This window comes from Agelaius phoeniceus, chromosome 1 (assembly GCF_051311805.1).
Source record: "Agelaius phoeniceus isolate bAgePho1 chromosome 1, bAgePho1.hap1, whole genome shotgun sequence".
In the NCBI taxonomy this organism is placed as follows: Eukaryota; Metazoa; Chordata; class Aves; order Passeriformes; family Icteridae; genus Agelaius; species Agelaius phoeniceus.
Genome location: NC_135265.1, coordinates 30,844,612 through 30,870,465, shown reverse-complemented (window position 1 = coordinate 30,870,465; position 25,854 = coordinate 30,844,612). Strand labels below are relative to the sequence as shown.

General features: G+C 35.3%; 1 protein-coding gene across 4 annotated transcripts in view; it reads left to right on the top strand.

Moving 5' to 3' along the window:
- Positions 1 to 25,854, top strand: part of SNX13 (sorting nexin 13) — a 65,525-nt gene that overhangs the window by 26,673 nt on the left and 12,998 nt on the right. For 2 of the 4 annotated variants that reach the window (XM_077175663.1, XM_077175647.1), the window contains exons 4-18: positions 4,022 to 4,111; positions 4,524 to 4,645; positions 6,981 to 7,102; positions 7,249 to 7,350; positions 8,010 to 8,098; positions 8,551 to 8,634; positions 11,020 to 11,158; positions 11,606 to 11,694; positions 12,341 to 12,440; positions 13,947 to 14,140; positions 15,162 to 15,266; positions 16,677 to 16,809; positions 17,513 to 17,550; positions 21,817 to 21,886; positions 24,450 to 24,622. In XM_077175663.1, the coding sequence (XP_077031778.1) occupies positions 4,022 to 4,111; positions 4,524 to 4,645; positions 6,981 to 7,102; positions 7,249 to 7,350; positions 8,010 to 8,098; positions 8,551 to 8,634; positions 11,020 to 11,158; positions 11,606 to 11,694; positions 12,341 to 12,440; positions 13,947 to 14,140; positions 15,162 to 15,266; positions 16,677 to 16,809; positions 17,513 to 17,550; positions 21,817 to 21,886; positions 24,450 to 24,622 (1,650 nt within the window). The remainder of the gene's footprint in view (positions 1 to 4,021; positions 4,112 to 4,523; positions 4,646 to 6,980; positions 7,103 to 7,248; positions 7,351 to 8,009; positions 8,099 to 8,550; positions 8,635 to 11,019; positions 11,159 to 11,605; positions 11,695 to 12,340; positions 12,441 to 13,946; positions 14,141 to 15,161; positions 15,267 to 16,676; positions 16,810 to 17,512; positions 17,551 to 21,816; positions 21,887 to 24,449; positions 24,623 to 25,854) is intronic. The other 2 variants (XM_077175650.1, XM_077175656.1) reach the window with 2 other exon arrangements.

Sequence of the window (25,854 nt, the reverse complement as noted above, 5' to 3'; positions counted from 1 at the left end):
AAATTTACCTTGTGATTCAGCATTATGTTTTCTAGTCACAGAACTTTTTCTGTGACTGGTTCATTGCTCGTTTGGTGAGTGGCCTTTTTGCTTAAGTCTTTTAATATTTTAAAATAAATCTGAAAGTATACCCTAAACTTTAAAGTAAGGTCACTGCTCCAGATGAAAAGTACAAAGGTTAAGGCTGAAAAAAGAAAAGTCAGCAGTCAGTTAATGTTTCTGTTCTGTTAATGAAACCTCATTTTGGATGGCTAAGATTCTTGGTGCTACATAGACTTTAGTGCTTCTGTTATATAGGTTGTTACTTAATGTCCTGTGTTTTGGGAGCAGATTTAGAGAAGTTTTTCTGTTTTTTAAATTTCCTCTACATGCTGAAACTTTTTTTTATGTTAATATTGTATTTTGGGTTCAGTATGTATGTACTGGTTGCTTTATCAAAGAATAAAATCTTGTGGAGTTTTTTGTGTGCTCTTTGCAAATTCAGTAGTTCGACATCTGATTTGAGTATGGACTATTGACACAGCACTTTCCTCAACTGACCTGTCTCAACTAATCTCTGGATTTAAGTTTTGTAATACAAAGGTATTTGTTTTTAGCTGACTTATGAAATGCTATTTGAATTTGTTCACCAAATAAAATCTGTTTGTCTTCTACAATAGTGTTTTCTCTTTTGCCACTGCACTAAAGTAGCGTTAACAAGGGTAGGTAAGCCTTGCAGTAGCAGTGCTAGTAGAGATGAGTCCCAGCCAAAACCAAACATGTTGTTTTGTGATTCCTATTTGCTATTTCTGTATTAAATTGCGGCTGACTTGTATGGAAAATAATATTTTTAACTTGAATTTTTTTCATGTTTAAAGTCATTTTGGACCTAAGTGGTCTTGAAGAATGAATATTCTTTCTAGTGGCTGGTGTGTGTATAGATTATACTTCTTCCATGAACCAAGTACAAGCTGAATTCACCTGAACATGAAATTGTTTTGTGGTAGTCTGAGGAGTAATCTGGTGATACTGGTTCTTTATAAGATGCTCTTTTCTTCAGAGTTTTGTTGATAGTTTTGGAGCATTTTTGGTACTTAGAGATTTTCTTTAGGCTAGGATAAATGTTCAAATACTTGATTTTACAGAAATTAGTAATAATACAGAGCATCAAAGCTGAGGCTGGATGTAATGTGTAGAATGTACCATACATTACAACACCAGATCTGGTGCTGATAGGTTTCCTTGATTGCTGCAGATTATATTTACTAGCAAATATATAGTGAATACCTCACATTAAGGAGAATACTTAAGGTACATTTGATGGAACATTGTATACCTTTCTACGATTTGTTTGTTTGTTTGTTTGTTTATATACAAACAGGGAGGCTTAAAAATTAGGTTTAGACTTGCTTTTCATTTTGCAAGTCACATATAACTTCTCTGTCATCAGCCTACAGGATGATGCAATAATGAACTGGCTCTGCATGATATACAGTTGTCTGTAGGCTTGTATTAAAACAATGTTGAGTGAAAGGTAAATTTATAGCCTTCTGAACTGTTAACTTGAATGCTACTTTCACTTGAAATTACAATTTCACCCCAACTTCAACAGAAGTATGAAATGTTTGGTTATGCTAGTTGATGTCTCTAAGCTTTACCCAAAAGACCAAGAGTAGGCTTGGTACAATGTTGCCAAAGTACAGTAAGAAAACAGTGATAACAACTTACAAGCAGTAGTTGTATGTTGGATCCCTAAATAGTCTTGGAGTCTCTTTGAGTCAGTGGGTCATATCCTATGTCACAGATTTGAGGCAGATGTGTAAGTCCCCTATGTCTTGTCCGCTCATGAAACCCTGCAATTGAGGAAATATTAGGGCAGTCTAAATGAGGCATATTTCATATTTGACTGTTAGCTAACAGTGTCAAAGAGAGCTTCAAAAATATGCATTAGTGCAGTGAAACAAAAGTCTGAAATAACTCAGTCAGTGCAGTTAGATGCTTGTGGAGCCTGGATTTGTTTGTGCTGCATCTCATTTTGTGGAGTCTATGTCTTGTGTTCCTCCCAGGTGATTCCTCCCTGCTTAAAATGAAGCAAGGAGAGGTGTCAAATGTAATAATAACAAGTGATACCCATTTTTCCTGACCAATGATTTAATACTGGTAGAGTGCATCAGACTAATTGTGAGTGAAGTGACAGTCAAATGGGACAGTTGTTATGTGAGTTGGGTCCTTCCTTTAAGTCTGTCTTCTGTGTCAGCATCTGGAAGGCAGAAGTAAAACCAAAAGTGCTTTCCAAGTGAGACTAGAGTCAGCTGTTGTACCTATAATGGAATAAAAGCACATACTCTAAAATTTAGACATCTCAAAAGCAAATTAAATTATACTGCAGGCACATAAAGATTTCACTGGAGATAAAGAATATGAAAAATGGTCTAACCTTGTAGTTGGCTCTGCTTTGAACAGAAGGTTGGACAAGATGAATTCCTGAAATCTAGGTCAAAACCTGGATCCTGTGAGCATATGAACATTGAAATTTTTTATCATGTAATCTTGAATATTCTCTGTGTCCCTCTTTTTCTTGTGCCTGCTGCTGTTTTTGCTGCTCTATTTTCCTCTCTGTTTTCCAAATGTGGCTTTATGCATGCAGTCCTTCAAGATTATTTTGACAGTTTTGTCTGGTAATTTGTACTATTCTGTGCTTAGTAAAAATGTTTAATTATTTGGCCCTGTATAATTTTGGTGGTTTTGACACAATCAACACAAAAATACTTGGCAAATTCATTAGTGGATTAGTGCAAATTCATTGGTGGAATATGCTAATTGTTTGAATGTGACCCATTCAAATTTGTATTAAAGTAGCATTGAAGGTCCGCTTGGCTTGAAAGTTAAAAAATATACAGAATTTTGCAACAAAGTATTTCTGTGTTGTGATACAGGGTTGCTTAAATAGGAGGATGATTTTTTTTCTGGCCTCAGGTATTTCACTGCCATTCATCGTTAACTGATTTGAATGAGAGATACTTAGGGTGAGTTTTATTCACATAGAATAAAAACCTTGGATATATGGTTTATAATTCCTTCATTTATGGTTTTGGCAGTTCTTTTTTTTTTCCAATATAGTCATAACTTTCTCTCTAGATCAAAGAAATTACTGGTTTATTTGAACTATTGTGTAAGTTGTTGGGTTGTTATTTCTGTGAAAATAGAGGAGTTTATTGCTGATTGCATTGAAATTTTGTAGAAAGATGCTACATTAGTCCACTTGAGAGAAGCACTGATAAAGGGAGTTGTTCTTCAGTATGTCACTTTCCAAAAGTCAGCTCTGATGAGGTCATTCTTGGACTTAACTGCTTTGAGATGCAAATCCTTCTATAAAGTAATTTCTTTCCCTCCTCATCAATTACTTTCCAAAGGCTCATCTGTTGTGTAGCAACGGTACAAAAAAAGTAATTTCTCTTCTGGCATATAGAATAAACTGAGGTGGATAAAGAAACCAAAAACCCAACTGAAAATTATCTGCCTGAGATTGTACAGTCAAGTTCTAGCAGGAGGGGAACTGGAGCCTTGCACAAAAACTACCTTGTGCTGTTGTTGTGTCTCCCCCTTCCCTCCTTTCCTAACTATTTGAGTTTTATTTCCTTCTGATTTAGTAATTTAGCAAACGCTTGCTCCTTTATATTTAGCAAGAAGTAGGTTTTCAGGAGTTTGTTGTCATTATGTACTATATAGAGAAAAATACAGAAAATATTGCTGCCAAGAGAGGTAGTGGCCCTGTCCCTGGAAACATTCCAGGTCAGGTTTAACAGGGCTCTGAGCAACCTGATGTAGCTCAAGATGTCCCTGATCATTGCAGGGGGCTTGAACTAGACCTTCCAACCCAAATAATTGTTTGATTCTATGATTATATCTTCTGTATAAATTATAATACTATAGAAAAGATATAAAGTCACTACTGGGTGTATACATATATATCATAAGCAGTAGAGCTGTTTTTTAATTAGAGCTCAACCCTACAAAATTACATTTCCCAATCTCTTTCAAGTGCATAGAAGAAATGAAACGTGAAGCCAGACCTATTAAGATTGACAGAAGACTGACAGGTGCAAATATAATTGATGAGCCTTTACAACAGGTAAGTTCTAACCAGGACTATGTATTTTTTACTTTATTACTTTGCAAGTATTGACTGTGTAATGCAGAAGTAGTTGAGTGACAAATAGAATTTCAAAATTTTACCATATATGAGAGTGATAAATGAAAAACCCATGGGAGATGGGCCAGGACATTGGGCAATATTTGAGTATGTTTTTGGTATATTTTATTTTCACAGTGTAGTGGTGATAAAAACAATGTGTGCAAACCAGTCTGAAAACAAGTTTCAGTGTGTGAATTTTACGGTTTCACTCCCAGTTTCGTAATGGAAAAGGAGTATTGTTCACTCTGGTAACCCTTTAGAAAAACTACTATTGTGTTATCTAGCACAAAAAACTGTTGTATATTTCTTTTGTCCTTTTTCATTAGCTCTTTTTTTTTTTAATTTTCAGGTAATCCAGTTTTCCCTGAGAGACTATGTGCAGTATTGGTATTACACACTAAGTGATGATGAATCCTTTCTTCTGGAAATTAGGCAGGCTCTTCAGTATGCACTTGTTCAGTTTTCTGCCAGGTAAGATTTGTTTTTACTTACATCAATATACTGTGGGTTGTATGGTAGTAGGTAAGTGGTTAGGTTTATCTGCTAGAATAATTCACTGCATTTTACAGAAAGAACATATAAAAATTTAAGATTTTAATATAAGAAATACGATCTTTTGTAGGTCCCCTAGGGAACTAATGGAGATGGCAGCGTTTGAAGTCATAATCTTTTGCAAAATGGCCATTTCAAAATGTAGATTGTCTAAAATCACTAAACTGCTTTTATTTTTTTCTTTTTTACAATTTAAGCATTAAGTTTGTGAATCATTACTTCTTTGTATTCTTCATGTAAAGAGTAGGGCCACTCCCAAGGTAAGTCTGAATTCAGTCCAAAAGTCTGAATTCAACATATGTATCACCTCAGATAATTTTTAGAAGCAGTATGGCTCTTCCATATGTAAGAACAATGGGTATTTTAGAAAGAATAGTAGTCTGGGAAGTGAAATAGAATGTCACATATGCAAACTTTTTTTTAAAAACAGGATTGATTGAGGACAAATGGATAGTTTGTTAATTCCCCTTATTTCTGCTGCTGTTCCCTGCTTTCCTGCTACTTGATTAGCAACTTGTCTTGGAAATTCACTTCTTGAGTATGGCTGAGTATTTCTTAGTCCAGATGCCACATGCCTTTATATCCATATACTTGTTTATTCAGTTTTTATTTCTGGTGTTAATCCCACTGTGCTTTCTCTGCAAAAGAGTTTGTGGGTCACCTAAATATAAGTAACTTCTTAGCAATTTTAAGGTGTTATAACCTCCCTCTGTTGACTTGACAATGTAGGTTAGTGTGGTTTTCTGATGGTGGGGGTAAAAGATGGAGAGCTGGGTTTAATACTCGGAAAAATAATTATAATATAAATATAATAATATATGATATAGTAAAATAATAAAAATCCTAGAAAACAGTATTGAAATTGTGAAAATGATGCTAAATAAACTGTTACAGCAACCAAACTTATGCATGAAATGGACCTGACTCCCCAGCTTCAGTGTTTTTGTCTGTTTGGCACTGTCCATTTCATTGGACAGTGTTGAGCACTGAGTTTGTGTCAAAGTAGGTCAAATTCTTGCAAGTTTATTTTTCTTTCCTACAGTAGTATAGCTCTTCAGAAATAGGCACATTTCCTGTGCAGTTGTGTTCTGCTGTAGAAAGCAAATCAATTTCACAGGCCTGCAGCAGTTCTTCTGCAGAAAAAATAATGTAGTGTATTTATAATGCCTGTAGTTGGACATAGCTGAAACGGTTTAGGTTAGTACCATCACCTGTAGTTCCATACAGCCTGTCAGCTGCTGGGGAGAATGAATACAGTGGGAATTGAGTATTCCCTGACAGCTGCAGCTTTGGGAGCCTGTGGTAAGGCTGCCATCCAGAGGTTTTGTGTGGTTCTGTCTTGTGCAGATGGGGGATCTGGATTGTTTGATCAATGGCCCTTTGGGACAGCTCTGCTTCTTATTTACATGTCTAGATTTTGCAGTAGTCTTCCCTCTCTTCCAGAGTTCCTTATCTCTTTCTCCTTAAGAAAAGAAAGAGTAGGTAAGGGAATAAAGACAAAAAAAGAAGTGTTGTAGAAGGATTCCTGTTATAACATCTTGAGAGTTCAGGCAATAAAATATTTAGTATGGTGTAAGAGCTATTACTGGCATCAAAGTTCATTAAACCTATAATGCACAATCAGATTGTTAGGTTGCCTAGTAAGGCACAGATATCATAAAAATGCCTCTATCCTTTTCACACCACTAAGGAAGTAGTTTTATGTAAATCTTACAGTGACTATTTTCTGATCTAAACCTATTTGTGTTGTCAGAAGAGTATGCTAAGAACATCATATAAGCTGTGGAATTAATTATTGATAAGATTAGATTGTGTTTAGTTTCAAGTGTGTGTTTTCTCACTGGTACATATTCTGCAAGTTCAGAAGAAAATTAGTTTGATTAGATGCCTTCCAAAATGATAAAAAGTATGGCTGAAAAAGGTCTGGAGAGTATTTTAGTTTTATGTTTTGAACTGTTTATATCAGGACTTCTCACAGATACTTTGACAGTGTCACAAATCAGAACACCATTCTAGATGCAAATGTTGACTTTCAACTAAATCAAACATAAATATTAATGTGATTCAGGAGTGGTATTTTACAATATTTAGGTTTTCAGTGGATAGGCAATTAGGAGACTGATTTATTTCTTTGCTTTTCCATGTTTACTATCAGTGTGGTTCTTGGCAGGAAGGAATGAGAGGTAAGAATTTATTATTGTTCTTTGTGTTCACAATAAAATAATTACTTTCCATGGATGTCCTTTACTAATAGGTCAAAGGAAACAGACTGGCAGCCTTATTTCACTACACGACTTGTTGATGACTTTGGCACTCATCTTCGAGTTTTCAGAAAAGCTCAGCAAAGGATAGCAGAGAAAGGCAATCAGATGAAAGGTAATCTGAAGTAGTTTTTTATTTGAGTCTAAGTAGGCTGGTATCTTATGTGTGTGAAATATAGTTTGCTTTATTTTATAATTCAAGTTCTCTCTCAAGTTTCTAGTCTTGACAAAAACATGCTTTTTAAATTTTCTTTTGCATAGATCAAGCTGAGGAACTTGTAGATACATTCTTTGAGGTTGAAGTTGAAATGGAAAAAGAAGTCTGTCGTGATCTAGTCTGCACTTCTCCCAAAGATGAAGAAGGTCTCTCAATATTATCTTCTGAGTAAATCTTTTAGTATGGGCAACTAAATTAAAATACTAACATTTGTGTTCACAATATGAAATGCATTAAAATCTTAGCATATGACTTTCAAAGTGTGGCGATCTACCATACATGTATATTTCCTCTGATTTGTACATATTAATGTGATAACTAAAATGAAGCATGTACCTATGTAAGTCTTCCTCCTTTCATTGGAAAAATTTTAAGATAAAAATATTTTTTCCTGGGAGGGAGGGGATGGTTTTGCAGATTCTTACTGCTTTTTCATAGATGTGCCTTCCTTATCACTATTTTGTAGTCTTCCTGCAAAAAGCACTATATTTTTAGGGAAAGTGTTGGAGAGGAAAAAAATGGAATATGTTAAGTAAGGAAAATGCATTTGAGTTAGGTTGTTGGGGTTCTTTTTAATCTTGCAATGTGGCTTTTGTTGTCTTGGGTTTGAGGTAGATCTTTCTCATTAGTGATGCTTATATTCCATCTCAAAGGTGTTACTGTAATACTTGGAATGTAAGAGATACATGATTGTATGTTTGAACTCAGAATTAAGGATTTATCTATGGCATTTGGTGATGTCAGGTAAGATGTGAAGTACCATAATGTAAAATTGTGCTGAGGGGTTTTTGTTTTCATTCTCTAGGATTCCTAAGGGATCTGTGTGAGGTTTTACTGTATATATTGCTACCTCCTGGAGACTTCCAGAACAAGATCATGCGATACTTTGTCAGGGTAAGTACAGACTCTAAAAGCCATTCCAGTTCTTTGGTTTAATGTCATAAAAATTTTTTCAACTGCTGGTCTTATTTTCTAAAATTGAACTAATTTAATATGAGGGTATTTAAAAGCAGTAGAGTCTTGATAAGTATTTAATAGCAGAGAACAGTTTGTCTGAAATGTTTTTGAAGGTTATTTTAGCTCCATCATTACAAAAGCATGACAAAGTGGATGTTGTTTATTTTGGGGTTGTTTTTTCTTGAGGAGGCTTTTCTTGTAATTTCTTGCAGTTGCAAATTATATTTGTAGTGTTAATTGGAGGAAAATATGGTAGTGCCTCTTAAATGTTTTCTGTAATTACACTTTTGTGTTTTAAGCTCTACACAGTGATGTTTAAATTGTTGCAGTTATACTAGCTTTATGAATAAATGTATAAAATGATGATATAAAAATCCTTTGTTTTTTAGGAAATCCTCTCCCGAGGAATTCTTCTTCCGTTAATAAACCAGCTCAGTGATCCTGATTATATTAATCAGTATGTCATATGGATGGTAAGATATGAAATGTTTTAAATAATTTGTATTTCCAGAACACTTTCATATAAAGCTTTACTTGTATTCCCTATAATCACGATGGATAGGTGTCTGGTATAAACGTTACCAATTGATATATTGGCAGAGATAATGAACTTAGGGCTGCTATATTTAATTTTATACATACATACACATGGAGTCTATATATCTGCACTCTTCATTTTGATTGTTCAGCAGAAGTTCCCTGACTGAGGATTAATGTATCACAAAATGTAAAGTTCAATCCTCTGACTGTTCTGCTTAGCTGTTTGGGAAGCGTGGCAGTACCTGTGGAGGTGTTTTCCCCTGACTGTGTTTGCAGTTTGGCCTTTCAAGCTTAAGAGGCCTCAAGAATGAAAACTAAGAAACATTTATTTTCTGCTAAGGAATTTCAGGGCAGTTATTCTAGGACTGTTTGTGTTAACCCTAAATAATTCAATGGAATGGGCAGAAACAATTTCTAAACTTTGATAATTCTCTAATGTACCTGCAAGAAAAGCCCCTAAACCTTTTAAAGTAGTATTAGATAGTAAAGCTAACATAAATAGAATATTTGTACTTTAATTAACAATCTTGATTCTTTAACTTGCAAAGCAAGTTAAAACTTACTCTTATACATTATTATCCTGTATAGTTCATGAATCAAGTTTAATTTTTTTCCCCCAAGTTCTCCCTTTTTATTCATATATTTTAGTCTTATATAGTCTTATACATTCAAATTCTGTGAAAACACCCTTGCATTTCAAAGTTCTTCTTATGTATGGAATTATGGAATGGCTTCAAGGGTATATGTACAGTGTTTCCTTCACTCCAGCCTCCTTCATTTCATGTAAAAATTTGCACACATTCTACAGGAACCTAGCTTTAGTTAGAAAAAATAGTGCTCATCTGGACCAGAATTTTCAATTTTCTATTCCCCTTTCCTCCTACGTGTGTTCTTTATTTGTAACTTGGCCTCATTCTTTATTTACTGAACACTGCCCCCGGCTGCGTCCAGAGATAGGATTCTGAGCTTTTTATAAAGCTTGCTGTTATGATAGTGATATCCCAAATAACTAATTTTCAAAATTGCTTTCTGAGATGAAGAAGCAAATGTGCTGGGCAAAAGATAAGGAAAAAGTTTTATGCAAGTCATATGAAATGGAGATTGTTGCAGAAATTAAGGTCAGAAGTAGAGATGACTGAAATAAATCCTGGCTCCTTTTGGAACCTTTGACATAAAGTCACACTTGAATGCAAAGATCAGTTTCTGGAAAAGAGAAGTTTAATTCCAGGCGTACCACAGTCCAATACTAATTCTGTTGCAATAAAATACAAAGATTCAATACAAAATCAGAAGTTCATTCAAACTTCTCTCTTCACGGTGAAATTCACAAATTTACAAAATGTTTTAAGTTCAAGCACTGCTTGTACTATTACTTTTAAAAGCAGATTTTTAGGGAGATTTTCCCATTAACTTTGATCAATGGTATCCAGTCTTCATTCTTTCTGCTTCGTGCAGCTCATGTCAATGCACTTCTTCAGTACAGACCAAGTATTACATTTCCATATCAAAGTGAGCATTTATAAGAGATGTGGGTGAAGTGACTTTTTTAGCTTCAGATGATTGAGTTCTAACGCTGTCTTTTCCTTCAGCACCTGTGTGCACGTGTTGTAAAGCAGCCAGCCTTTCCCTGATCTCCATGCTGCATTCACAGCAGTTTCCAGTGATCTTGGCACCACAGCAGGCTTCTTTCACTTGCACAAATTCCTTTGAGTCCCTAGAGCAGGTTCATTCTATGCCAATACAGGTTCATTCTATGCTAATGGTAAAATTGTATGTATTTAAATAGCTTAATAGTATTTGCCAGGGTATCTGAATTAGGGTTCCAGAGAGGAGTCATGTAGATTTGTTTTTCCCTTAGTAGGTTATGGTTACATGGTAGAATGTTTTAATTATTTTTGTAGTTCTGTATCTTAAGAAGCCATTACTCTGGGGGCATGTGTACTTGCCAGGGATCTTGGTAAAGGTGAACCCTTTCAGTGGTCTCACCATTTTCTGCCTATTTAGCTAAGGAGATAATAGCAAAAGATGGTGGATTGGATTTTGGAGATCTTCATTAAGGAGGTTGATGGACTTTCCATGTGTCTGTGTTGTACTTCTTGAAAACAGAAAGTGATGGTGTGAAATAATTTTTGACTATGCATGCTTTTTCTGTTCTAGTCCATGTAAAATTTCAGTACCAAAAGGAAAATTTAGACGTGTCAAAGAACTATCAAAATGCCACTTGGCAGTGCTGTATCAAACTAATTCACTTAAAGAAGAATCATGTCTTGTACTTATAGCTGTTTGCATTACTTACACTCTAAAACTTTGTGTTTCAGATTCGTGATTCCAACTGTAACTATGAGGCCTTTATGAATATTATTAAATTAAGTGATAATATAGGCGAGTTGGAAGCTGTGAAAGATAAAGCAAGTGAAGAATTGCAATATCTTCGATCTCTAGATACAGCAGGAGATGGTTAGTGCTGCGTTGTTTTGCAAAACATGAAGGGCACTTAGAAGCATGATCTCTGTAGAATATTGCAACAATTAAAAATAAAAGCTCTGATGCAACATAGTACAAAGTATTTTATTTTTAAAAAATTGCATAAAAAGTGATAAAACTTGTATTTTCATTTTCATAATTGTTTTGTTGGTTGGTGTGTGTTTGATTCCTTTTTGTAAGTACAGAGAATTTGGTTAGCTAAGTGTATTTCTGTTAAATCAAAACTGCCTGACTGGTGGTTCTGGATTTCAGTAATATTTAAGGTATTAATGGTAGTCAGTTAACCATTAATCTGAAAAAGGGAAAAGAAAGATATTTCTTCTTGTTCATTTTCATTAGCAAGGTATTTAAACTGAAAAAAAACCCCTAGACTTTATTTAGTCATCTGCATTGCTTAATTGTCTTTGTTTTTGCTTGCAGATATCAACACCATAAAAAATCAAATAAACAGTTTATTATATGTTATTAAAGTATGTGATTCAAGAATTCAGAGGTTGCAGTCAGGAAAAGTAAGTGTTTTAAATTTTTTTTAGTTTCAAAAGAGCGAGGTTGCAAATGACTGACGAGTTGTTCGTTTTGCTTGTTTTATAATTAAGGGTTGATAGGAGTGGTATGTTTGACTTTACTTAGTTTCTTGACTCTCTTAATTTGGATGTGGTTCCAAGATAATGTTATATTCTGCATGTATTGACTATTAAAATAATTAAGCATTCTATAGCTCGACCTGAAAGTATTGCTGTAATAGCAAGAAATGTCATATAAGTAGAAGAAAATGTGACAGAGATGAATTTAAGTTGTGGTGACCTGCAGCCCATCAAATGCTGACATTAATTCTTGTTAATTAATTTTCTGCTACTGTCACTGCTGATGAGGTATTTGGGGTTAATTTGACCTGTAGAGTATTACATGAACAGCAGTATTAAAATCCAGCTTACCATGTAGCAGAACAGCTGCAGCTATTTTGAAAGCAAATAATTAAGAAAACATGACCTTCTAATCTAGACCTTCATTTACTAGTGGTCATGAAAATAGCTAATCATTGAGCTGCTACTTTATTGCATATAATTTTTTTAACATATATGCTTTGTAGTAAGTAGAAGTTTTAAAAGTTAGTTTAAAAAAAAGCCTATGAACACACTGAACTGTGTCTTACAGGAAATAGATACTGTGAAACTGGCAGCAAACTTTGGAAAACTTTGCACAGTCCCTCTGGACCATATTCTGGTAGACAATGTTGCACTACAGTTTTTTATGGGTAAGTGTTAATTTATCTGATGTGTTTTATTTATAAAGAATATGCTAACTCACAGGACTGTCTACTTGGAATTGCTAAATGTCAGTACTAAGAATATCCATCAGTTTTGTTGGTGGTTATAATCCTTTTAATGCAGTAGATGGAAACAGTCCAGGAAGTTCCTGGAGTGCATGGAAGGTACTTCCTGACAGAGTTGGTGAGGCAGCCAATCTACAAAGGCACCTGTCTGAACCTGTTGTTTGCAGACAGGGTGATGTGATAATCTTGGGCATAAAATGAGCACCCTCAGTCAGTTTGCAGATGACACTTAAGTTGGGCAGGAGTGTTCATCTGCTGGAGGGCAGGAAGGCTCTCTAGTGGGAAGAAGGCTGAATTTATGGTCCGAGATCGTTTGTATGAGATTCAATAAAGCCAAATGCCAAGTCCTGCACTTGTGTCAACCCCAGGCAGTGCTGCAGGCTGGAGCAGAGTGGCTGGAAAACTGCCTGGCAGAAAAGCACCTGGGAGTGCTGGTTGACAGCAGCTGAACATGAACCAGGAGTGAGTCCAGGTGACCAAGAAGGCCAATGGTATCCTTGTTTGGATCAGCAATGGTGTGGCCAGCAGGATTAGGGCGGTGATTGCTCCCCTGTACTCAGCACTGGTGAGGTCACACCTCAGATCCTGACCTTCACTACAAGAAAGACATTAAGGTGCTGGAGCATGTCCAGAGAAGGGCAACGAAGCTGGGGAAGGGTTTGGAGCATAAGGCTTGTGTGGGGTGTCCCAGGAAACTGAGGTTTCTTAGGTTAGAGAAAAGGACACTCAGGGAGGACCTTATCACTCCCTACAACTGCCTGAAAGGAGGCTGTAGTGAGGAGAGGGCTGCTCTCTTCTCCTAGGCAGCTAGCAGCAGGGTGAGAGGAAATTGCCTCAAGATGTGCCACGTGAGGTTTAGATTGGCTATTAGGAAATAGTTCTTCACCAAAAGGGTGAAGCATTGGCTTGACAGGCTGCCCAGGAAAGTGGCTGAGTCACCATCCCTGGAGGTGTTTCAAAGAGATGTAGATGTGGGGCTTAGGAATGTGGTTTAGTGATGGACTTGAAAGTATTAGATTGGCACTCTTGAACATCTTTTCCAATATAAATGATCCCCTGATTCTATGAACCTGTTTTTTAGAAATTCAGTTTGAACTTTGTCTCCATTTGTATCATGCTGTACAAACCTTATATTCACATGGTAAAAATGGATTCACTTTTTACGTGTGCATTTGAGGATTCAGTGCTTAGTTCCTAGACTTTGCTCTCAGGTTTTTTTTACTGATTGTCACCAATATGTAAATATGTATACATATATAGACATACTTTTCACCAATATACATATCTATTTTTTAATTGACTCTATAGGGCAAGTATTCCAGATGTGTAACTAGATCCTGGTATTCCATATGGAGTCAACATCATAGACAATTCCTATTCCAAGATGCACAACAGTAACTAAGGTCATGTGGTGTCTGTTTTCTGTAGATTACATGCAGCAAACTGGTGGCCAAGCACATCTGTTTTTCTGGATGACAGTGGAAGGATACAGGGTTACAGCACAGCAACAACTGGAGGTACTTCAAAGTCGGCAGAAAGATGGAAAACATCAGACTAATCAGACCAAGGGTCTATTAAGAGCAGCTGCATTTGGAGTTTATGAGCAATATTTATCAGAAAAGGTAGGAATAACTTCATTCTGCAGTTTGTTTATTCTTTGTCCTGATACTTTTTGATATAGTTATGGCTAAGTTAATATAAAACGGTTGTTATGTAGTACAAGTTGCTTACATATTGACATTTAGGCTATTGTGTGTGTATTTTCTCTCTCTCATGTCAAGCAGTAAGGAAGTCTTCCTCTTTTGTGTTCCCCCTCATTTATAAAGGCTCATATTGCCAGTGACTCCCTTGTCAGATGCACTGTGCTCTTCAGAAGTTGGCTTTCTAGCATACACAAACTGGAGACAATGTAAAGACAGAATAAAAAAAGTCTCTCTGCATATGCTGTCCTTTTCCTTCCTTTTATTCTGTGCTCCACCCTTGCCTGCCCCCTTAAGAAGTGTTATTTAAAAAATGGAACTGTGTATTTGTCCAAACTTGGATTGAATTGGGTTATCAAATGAAATAGCTTCCTGTGCCTCTCTACAATTGTCTGTGTAAATTGCTCAAATATCACCATTGGGTATCTTTCAATTGGCAGTAAGGATTCCTCTGTGGAAGAAACTGCTCATCAACTTGTATTGGCAAAGCTCCTTTGTTCTGAATTTGTGTGTGCATAAAAATCACCTCTCACTCAGAAATGGGCAGTTGATAAACTGTTAGCCTTTCCTTAGATGTTTCAGAACTTCATCCTATTACTTTTTTATTGGCTTGTTCTTGATTTGTGAATCTTAATCTTTTTCATGAATAAAAGTCTGAGTAAATCTGATTTAGGTACTGCTTCAAAATGTATGTACAAATTGTTTTGGAGGCAATTCCTAGTGCTTAATAGTGATACTTCCAGGTTTTAATACAAACTCTGAACTTAATTTTGGGGGTGGATGGGATCTGACTCCTGTCATATGTTCTAGACAGTTACAGAGATACTTGTGAAAAAGAAATTTAGTTTACTTAGAGAGTTGCAGCATTGTATTGGATTTTATTTGATAAAGTAGAACTTTCTTATTTTTATGCTGCAAAAGTTGATTTAGATCTCTATGACAGGCATCTCCAAGAGTTAATATTGATGACAACTTAGTAGCAAAACTTGCAGAAACACTGAACCATGAGGATCCAACACCTGAAATCTTTGATGACATTCAGAGAAAGGTATACTCTATTCGTCCTTTATTTCATAAGAACTCTTAATGCTATAGAGTATAAAACATAACTATAGATGCTTGAAAAGAAATCAAATATCTAAACTCTAAAAGCTGTGTAACCATTTTTCTGTCCAATGAAAATCACACTCTTTAAAAATTATCAACTTTTGCTTTTCCATTTGTCAGCCCATGGTTTTCAAAGCAGTAGACAGAAGGAGTAGGTGTCCTTCCTGTGTGAATCTAAGTATGAAACACAGTTTAGAATTTTCATATTTTTATTTGTGTTAATGCACCAATTTAAGAAAAATGTCATGATTAGACTAAGACATCCAGTTTTTGTTCAGTTTTACTTTTTTAAAGATGAATGTAATGGTCCCATCTTGAATCCTATAGCTGTTCCCAGAAATTAGTTCGACTCATCTGTTTCTGCAAACTTGCCCAGTGAAGCACTCAGAAGTAGCAAGTACTGAAAAAAAAACCCCAGTGTATTTACTACATACATATGTAGGCTTTATCATTCAAGTCTAATATATGTGTTAAAAAAGGAAAAGTGAATGATTAATATTCTGGCATTAACTTACATACCCAGTCTGAAATGTTTTTATTTTAGATCCTTACTTCAATGCTGTCATTCATGCTATAAATTAGTGATATGAGCTGTTGAATTTAGAATCACGCTATTGTATGTGGGACTCCCATTTAAGACTAATCAAAGCACCTTGTGAAATCTGAGCCTTGCTGGTGAATTCTCTTGAAGAGCATAAATTTCCCATCTGTTACAAAAGAATTGAACTTCCTAAAACCTGGATGCATTGGGTTTTTTTCTATTCTTACTAGATGATAGTATTTGAACAGTGGTCCATGGAAAAAAAAATGAAAATATTCTAGAGTTCATATGAGTAGCCAAACATTATGAATAATTCCTGCTCTGTATAGATACTTGTGTATATGCTGTGAAGGTAAATTGTTTAAGGTGGTGTGGTTAAATCTTTGTGAGGTATGGCTATATTGTATTGGCTAAACTAGAAATTTTCAGAATAGACACATATGGTGTCTTCCCTCCCTTTCTGTCCCTCTTCTCACCTCTTGCCCTAAGTGTTTGCAGGTCTACATTTTTAGTTTATACACCAGGAGGGACTGAGATAACCTTTTATAAAATGGATAAAGACCAAATAGGTTTATACTGCAATTGGAAGGGTTCAGAGCAGAGGACAGAAGCATTTACAGCTATTGTACCACTTCCCTTCCTAGATGTACATGTCTGATTAGTTATTTTCTGATAATCTTTCCATTAAGAGTAAGTCAGAGACACGTATGCACAGGTATTTCTCGTTCAAGTAGAATTTATGAAAACTAGTCTGACTAATTACAAAATGCGGTAAGTATTTCTGAAGTTTGCATTTTTTGTTTCAATAAGGTGTATGAGTTGATGCTGCGAGATGAGAGGTTCTACCCTTCGTTCAAGCAGAACGTGTTGTATGTGCGTATGTTAGCTGAGCTGGACATGCTGAAGGATCCCAGTTTCAGAGGATCAGATGATGGTGAAGGAGGTGAGCTCTGTATCTCTAAGGGGTATTTCCTGGGACCATTCTTTTCTCTGTTTTAAAATGAAAATAAAACAATTATCCACACTGTTTTTAGGAAATTAAATACTTCTGTGGTGTCTCATTTCCTCCTTGTGATTTTGTGTGTAAAGTCACATAGGGATTTCACTGCAGTAAGTTTATTAATCTTACATAAATACTTGTCAGGTCTTGGTAACTAGTTTGTCACTTAAAAAATATGCAGTTCTTCCATTCTACTTTTTTCATGAAAATATTTAAAATTCTTCAATGTATTGGGTTCTTTTAATACATAACTATACTTCTCTCTGGAAACAGAAATTGAAAGTGCATAGGAAATGTGGCTTTTAAAAGCAAATAAAATCATTGTTCTTGTTAACTGAAGTACAAATCCAGTGGAAATTGTTTTCACTGTTTAACTAGCTCCTTAACAAAGGAGTACCATGTGGGGATATAAATTTAAAAAAATGTTGAAGTATTTATGTAGAATCTTTATAACCTTATGTTTCTTTAAGTGTCCTTGCTGGAAATTTGAAACACTTGCATGTTGCATGCAGCATTTTGCCCAGTATCACAGTTCTCTTTCATTTTCCATAATGTTTTGTGGGCGCATTTTTATTTATGTGTGGCCCTACAATGGGGGAAAATCTTCTAACCTGGTTTTTCCTTTCATTTTCCTCATTGCTTCCAGAATCTTTTAATGGGTCTCCTACTAGCAGCATAAATCTGGTAAGTGCTTGTATTTTTTTTTGTCCTCAATAGTAGAGAAAGTGTGATAAAATAGTTTAACGATGTACATTACAGGTTTCACTTCACTGCAGTTGAATTTCTAGAAAAGTTTTTGAATCAAATTGAAACACACAAGTTATTAATTACTCTGTAAGATAAAACTTCTCCTTTTTGTATTTTCCCATGTTTAATGACATTTTGCATTGTTTCTCACAGAACAGTTAATTTATGCAAAGCATAATTTCCTACCCCTATTTGCTGTTCTTAAATAGATATAAACTTGGAGTTACGTAATAATAGGTGAAAACAAATCCTTTGAAACAGAAATCTCAAAGGATTAAATTCAAATAGACTGTAAAATGAAGCATTTAATTATATTTTTGTTGGTTAATTATTTTTTTCATTAGGACTTGATTTGGAAACATTAAAGTATCTGGAATTTATTTCAACCATGAGTCTTTGTTTTTTTTTATCTGTCCAATTTCAAGTTCAATTTTATTTTTTTAAGTAATTCTTGAGCTGTGTCAGTTTGTCAAAATCAGTTCTTTGTTAAATGAGCGTACCTAAACCAAAAATGCAAATACATTTATTTAAAAAGGAGAAATCATAAGAAGTTTGGTGTATATCCTCCCCATGTTTCTGCAGACAGTGTGCAGCTGATCCACAAGGTACACAAGATTCAGTTGGGCACGTGAGAGTATGTTTCCAAACCTTTTAGTTTCATGAAGGTTTACATAGAGATTTACAGTCTGCATGCAGTTTCCTGGATTATGTGATGCCTGAGCCCTTCTAGTTTGTTCTTGGAAGGTGCTGCAGCTCCTTAGCAGCTCCATTGCATTGCTAAGGTCATGCTTGCATAAAAAGGAACGAGTGTTTTCTAAAGGAATACCCGTACCATTAAGGTCAATGTGTTTCAGTGTGGGGGTTTGTTGTTTGTGGGGTTTGGGTTTTTGTAGGTTTTGGATGTTTTCTTTAATTTAAACTGGGATTTTCTTTCCTGTTATTTTCCTGTTGCTGGGATTTTGAAATGTAAAGGAAAGGGGACGTGTTCAGCTGATACAATTTATGCAAACTCCTGGTAGATGCAGAAGAAAAACTTAATTTAGTCATATTTTTTCACAAGAGCCTTTTAACTGACTGATTTCTTTAAAAGATGTTTCAAATGTCTTTTAAGTACTCTTTCTAATAATGTTGTGACTTACCAGAGTTATGTTTTATGGATGAGGATTTGTCATTGTGGTGGCTTATCTGGCTATTGGTTATCTGCTGCTTCATTTCACGTGACTTTCTAAGCTAAGTTAGAAAGTCCTAAAGTCTTTACCAAGCACTATTGCAGTGCAAATCAGTATTTGCATGGGACTCTTCAAAGACTTGATTTTTGTTTTTGTTGTGACAAGAGTATTTATAGAATACTACATTTATTATAAAGAGTTAGGAACATTCTAGGATTAAATACGTAAGTAAATTTCTTTTTATGCAGCACTACTTTTGCTTTTATGTAATCCATAGTTTTCAGGGTGTTCAGTGCTTTTACAGGTGTTTGAATACTGGTAAATTAGTTTTTGCTGGCTGAATTCCATGTCAAGAGTAAATTTCTGTACACATAGTTTAGCTCCCTTGTGTTAGTCTGTTACATAAGAAAAATAGACCTTGGAAAGGTTACTTCTAAGGTCAGGGAATTTCTGTACTTGCAGCTAATGACAATGTATTAAATAAGATTTGGTTGTGATATTTTTAGGTTTTTAATTAACTTGTGTTCCTGTGAATATATCTAATAGTAGAGATATTAGCTCATATTAAATGTCTGTCTGTTGTGTTATCTGTTCAGGTTTCAACCTTTTAATTTACTTGTATTAATAGTTGCTGTACAGTGCCTTGCCACAGTAGTTGAGTGTTTCCTAAAGTTTCTGTTATAAAATAAATTGTCTGCAATTCAAACTTTCACTGGAAGAATTTGGAAGAGAGGCTCAAAACTGTTTTGAAGAAAAGTTGTTTTACAAAAATATCTTAATTGCTGCCTTTCGATTTGATACATTAATCTACTATATTAAATCAGTGGGTCACATTTTGGGAGTATAAAATTATTGTAAATATTTATAGACTCTTGCAGATTTCCTCTGAAGGATCCCTAATGGGAGTTTTGTATTGAGTAAATAGAAGGATTTACACAGGTGTTCCAAGACCTTGAAGGGCAGCAGAAGTGGCTGGGTTGAACTTTTGGCAGTCATTAGCATATGTCAGCTTGAACCCCACTCAGTAATCACAAAGAAATCTGAACTTGAGTGACAGTGAAGGGAAGCAGGGAAAACAAGAAATAATTATGCCTTTAAAAATATAACAGTACCTTAACGCCAGTATTTTGTAGCAAACAAAATATTCAAGCAGCTGATAGTTATTTGTCTCCTCTTATAACATCACATCACTTCCATCTTATTGATAATCAAATCCTAGAGCTTTCAGAATATCAAGCACTTTATCCAAGCTTTCACAAATGTCTTCTGTTAGCCAGTCTCAGGGGATACTCTGCTCCTAAATTGAACACTGCAGTATAGAGCAGCACACCTGACAGGGTCATGGCTGTCCAATTGCTCAAGAATGGAATAAGTCACAGTGTTGTGTCCAACAATGACTGAAAGCAAGCATAAAGATTAAAGGAACAGCCCACTTATGGTGATACTTAGCCAGAATAACTCTCCAGCATCCAGTAACTTATAGATTCTTGAGGTAAAGTTGATGTCTGCTGTCAAAATATTTTTGCATAAATTCATCTGTTCTACCGTTCGACAGACATAAACTTCTAGCACTATAGCATGTTGTGGCAAAACAGATTTCCCCAGAAGGGTTTTTCTTTCTTCTACCTTTTCTCAGTCTGGGACCTTGGTACTACAAGTCTACAAGCATATTGTTCAGGAGACTCTCTTCTGCAACACATGTTATTCAGCCCGTTTAAGCTGCCTTTTATTCGGTATCTGGATTTTATAACAGAAATGTTACCTTCAGTAGCAGATATTACGCAGAGACTGATTGAGGTGATTGGGGCAGACAAGAGCTATTCCTTGAAGAGAACTAGAGGAGGAAAGAGTGGAGTATTATGTTGGAATGTTGTGGAGTTGATAAAGGTTCAGATGAAGAGGGGGCAAGAGCAGAGTCTTTAAATAATTGATGTATAAGTCTAGTCTGTCTTTTGGTTGTAATCTTGTATATTGTTTTATGTTTAAGGAAACAGAGATTTAGAAACTGAATTGATGTAGGTAGAGGTTTTAGTTTGATATGGGTGTGGCACTCCTAACCAGTATGGCCTATTGTAGGTAACTTTTCATGGTAAGTCACTATTAAACTGGCTTGGTTAAATTATAAAAGATAGCAAATAGCTATATTCATTCTGAATATGTTTCTTTGGAGAATTTTAAAATTATGAGGTAAAAGACATAAGGTAACTGGGATCCAAGTGTCTGTGAATTCTACTTAGGTAGCTCCAACTCTTTTTTTTTTAAATCTGGTAATTTAAGATTAGGATGCATAGTGGCCCACCCTCGATTTCTGTCAGTTGCATAAGCAATTCTTTCAATAGTTTTGAAGAACTTTATTATGGTAAATCTTAGTAATCAGATGTATTAATTGTAACTAAAAACAAAGCTTCTCTAAAAAAACCATTAGGCTTCTTTTGATCCCAGTAATTATTAAATATGGAGACAGAGCATTAACCAGCTGAGGATGTACCTCTTCATTTTTTACGACAGAAAATATTCCTGAGAGGAATGTTGGCTGTTTTGAGGTTTTTTTTTTATATAAAGCAGAAAACCTTTCAGTTTCTACTGCTGTGTAACATTTGTGTAGGGCATAAAGATATTGAAAGAAAGCAGAATGTTATGAAGGTAAAAGCCAGAAGAGCTGTTACACAACATCTGTATCTCCCCAGTTGTTTGGGAGATTGTCTGGTTTTGTTTTGGTTTTCTTCCCAATGCTCAGTAAAAGACCATTTTTAGTTGTACTTCCATTAGGACTGAGATATCAAACTGAAGTGGCAAATATGTTTGATCAAATATGAGTGGTCACAAAACTGTGTGAAAATGAGGGGGAAATGAAATGCTCTGTACTGTGCAAAAGAATGGCTTTGGTAACCAAGTAGTACAAACACCTGCATTGTTACAGTGCACTAAGCTTTTAGTATAGTGAACTGAAGGTTTGAAAATTAAATACGATGTATTTCTGATCTTATTCTTTTTTTCATATTTTTTCCTCCTACATTATCTCCCCACCCTGCAGTCCTTAGATGACCTTTCAAATGTCCCCACTGATGAGACCGTTCAGCTCCATGCATACATCTCAGATACTGGTAAGTGAATCTGTTAGGATGTGTGCTAACGTTTTTGCCACCATTTATTTTGAGTTTTGTAATATTTCAGGCCCTTGAAATCCTGATTATGTCTTTTTTTTTGGCCTCATAAAACATTTGAATTCATATTTTCCATTAAGTCGTCTTTGGAAATCTTTCCAGTATTTGTTCTGTAGGTCACAGACTATATATCTGTACTTAAAAAGTGATTTAATTTTTATTTCATATTACTACTTTTATCTCTGGAGAATCATTTATTAAACTTACTATTGAGTAGGATTTATTTTAGCAATTATTTAAATAAATTCTGAGAGACATCTCTCTTTCTAGTCACAGAATTATCATTCTTGACTGTTTCATTCTCTTAGTATAATATTTTCCCTTATTCTTTGTGCTTCCTTACTGACTTAGCTTAGTTTAAGGAAGCAACTTCTGTTGTTATTGTGGTGGCATTTTTGGTTATCTTTTAAAAAACTTTGCCTAGAAAGAAATTATTTTTCTTTATTACATGAGTGTAAATAACAAAAAAATCTCATCTATTATTTGCATATACTCTAGTTAAATGAGATTACATTGGGCAATTAAATTGTGAAGTGATCTTCAGATACTTTTTGGGTAGATTTTAGTGTACAATATGCTCTTAAATCTATGCATTTATGTAGTGGACACATGCTGTCAGCAAGCATTCAGCTCCTTTACTTTTTAATTAAACCTATTCCAACTCAGTGTGAGGGCAGTGTGCAATCCAAGTGTCATGGTAGTCAGTCCTCAGGGAAAGGGGAAAATGAGTTGAAAGTTAAGAACCAAATTTTGCTTTTTAATTAAAATGGCATGTGGTACTTTTTTCTGAATTAAATTTAGAAGTTTTATCATTCTAACCTAAGGAAAAAAGGTAAACTTAGAACCACATAAATTGTAACATTTATAATCCTGAGGACAGCATGTATTGATAACTACCAGTCTGAATATGTTTGACTTTGAATATGTAATGCTCCAGCTGTAGCAGGAGATCTGTACAGGTTTGTATTGCAAGATGGTATTAAACTGCCTGGATCTGTGAGCAGGTCCTTTTCCTCACCCAGTTACTGTCCTTGCCTGTGTGTGAGGGTAATATGCAGACAGGATTATCTCTGTGTGTTCCAAGATTCACACTGTCTTGGGTTGCAAAAGAAATACTAATTAAGTGGCTGTGACATAAGGGGCAGTAGGACAACTTCTTTCTTTTTCTGCCTGAAGTGGTTCTGAAGATGCCACTTGGCAGTGCCCCTGGGATGTGGTCTGGTGGCTGCAGGGCCAAGTGGTCAATGTGCATGTAGAGGACAGGGCTTGGGCAGTATGTGTGGTGCTGGGGGGTTCCTGGCTCTGCTCTCTGGGCAGTCTTTTGGCACCATCCTGACTGCTGCTCATTCCCCTAGGGATTCAGCACTCAAAATTCTTCTTTTAGAGACTGGATGGCAAAGACAAGATGCTCTGTGCCCACTCTTCACCTTTCTAGTGTGTAATTCTTGCATTGGCAGCAGCTTCCACTATCCTACAGTAGCTCCCTGAGTGCTTAGACAAAAGTATTATACTTCAGAGAAATCAAGACTGGAAGTACTGCTGAGGATGGAATTGATGGTTTCTCGGGAGGATTGTATTTTATGCAGTGTGGGTGCATAGAAGTGCATAGAAAAATTCAGAGACCTTGATTAAAAATATTTTCATCTAGTCACTGGAAAACTGTACATACTGGATATTGGCTCAATAAATGGAAATACTACATGTTGCCAATTTAAATGGTATGAAGTGTAAATAATAGTAGTTCTAGGTTATTCTCTAAATAAAATGGAAGGTTTTGAAACAAATTGTACTGGGAAAAATTCTGTGAGGGAGCAATGTCCTAGAAGACTTAAATATTTAACAGAGATCAAAAAGATGTTTGCTTCTATTTCAGATAGCTATATGTGTTCTTTTTATTTATGAATTGACTTTTCCATACAATGTGTGTGTGCACACAGAGAATGCATTACATATATACGTACACACGTCTGTATATATAGTTGACTAAAATAGCATGGGGAGTGGTTTTTTATCCTAGAGTTAATAACAAACTACTTGTGCCAATAACAAAACTGAATGCTTGCAGCTTGCAATCACTGTCTTGTATTTATAAGCTTTTCTGATGGGCAGACTCTTGCAATCTGATTAGACTACTTTGCAGACTGGAATTTGTTCTGGTTTCACAGTTGTCTTTCACTCTCATCTTGAGTTCTTTAGGTTAAAATATCTTTTTTTAAAGTTCTATTAACTATTTAAAAGTTGAAAATTTTTCTTTTTATGTTTTGCATGTCATTGAAACCTGTCTAGCTTTAAAGCTGCTTAATCTCTATTTAAGTTTACGTAGTAAGTTTTGGAGGGTACTGTAGAATGTTTAAGTTAAAGGGATAGTTTAGTCTTCTGCTTGCATGTCCATTTTTGTCTTTTAAGTCTGTCATTCCAGACATTTTTTCACTTCACATTTGTGTCCTTTCGTCTTCCTTCTTTCTGTTTGTTCCCTTTTTATTTTTGTTTTTAAAACTGCTAGTCTATGCTGACTCTGACCCATATGCTGTGGCAGGAGTGTGCAATGACCACGGCAAGACGTACGCCCTGTACGCCATCACCGTCCACCGGCGAAATGCCAACAGTGAGGAGATGTGGAAGACATACCGGCGCTACAGCGACTTCCATGACTTCCACATGAGGATCACTGAGCAGGTAACCCATCTCATGAAAACCTTTACAGGTGCACTTCTCTGGAGTTTAGTAATTGATGATATATGACTTCTCTTTGAAAACTAAATGGAACTTAGAAAGTCTCCCCCCTCTTCTCATAGAGATTAATTTTACTTTAAATCTTTGTACGGAAGTGCTGTTGGTCTCCAAGAGAGTTAGTTGTATTTGTCAGACATTAAGAAATAAAAGCTGAGGTTGGGAAATAGATATTTAGGTTTTAGGTGAATGTTATGAATTGGTGGGGTCACAAAAGGGAGAGCTGGTAGCACTTCACTATACTACTAGCCATCTGCCTTTTACTGCTGTACTTGTATTCTCAGACTCTTAACCCTCCTAAAATGAAAGAAGGAAGAAATAGAGAGTTGTAATTCACCAGCTGGTACAAAGTAGAACCTACTGACATGAAAAAAGGATGAAAACACGGTGCTTTTAAAAGGAGGCTGAAGTGCTTTTAAAACCAAGCCTTTGAAGAAGTCAGATTTGACTGCATAACCTTTGAACTAGTCAGAAGTGTCAGTTTATATCCCTTTACTCTGTTATTAATTGAGAGTCATAGAGACCAAATTTTGTGCAGGTAAGTTAGCATTTTAAAGTTACAGCAGTAATAAAAATTGAAAAGGCTTTACTAAAAAAACAAACATGTTGAATCCTTGGATTAATTATAAATGAAGTCTGTCAATAAGTGTGTCAATAAGTTTGAAATCATGATTTCAATGTGCTGTCAATAAGTTTGAAATCATGATTTTTGTACTCCTTCAAATTTATTTTCTTAAATTAATTCAGTGTTTTGAAGAATCCTGGATCTTAGAGTGAATTAACATTCTGCTGGTATGGGACAATCATTTAAAACTAACATAATTTTAAATGAGTAGAAATAAATAGCAGAAGCAAAAATGTTCAAAATATTAAAGCTCAATATTTCTGGTTGCTAAGTCTGATTGAATTTACAGAGACTAGAAATGTTAACCAAGAGCACTAAGATTGCAAAAAGTAAACAGATTTCTGTGATTCACTGTGGCATCTCAGATGTTCCCAACAGTTTTGCTTAGTCTTGACAAGAAAATAGTCATTCTTACTGTCTTGTGTGCTTGTCTAAGATATTTTTATTGACATGTTAAGGGTAAAAGTTAGAATCATTGTTTTAAAATTACTAAGAAGGTCAGGGACTGTTTTTCAGAAAAAATAGATAGTTGATCTATAATGGAATTGAAGTT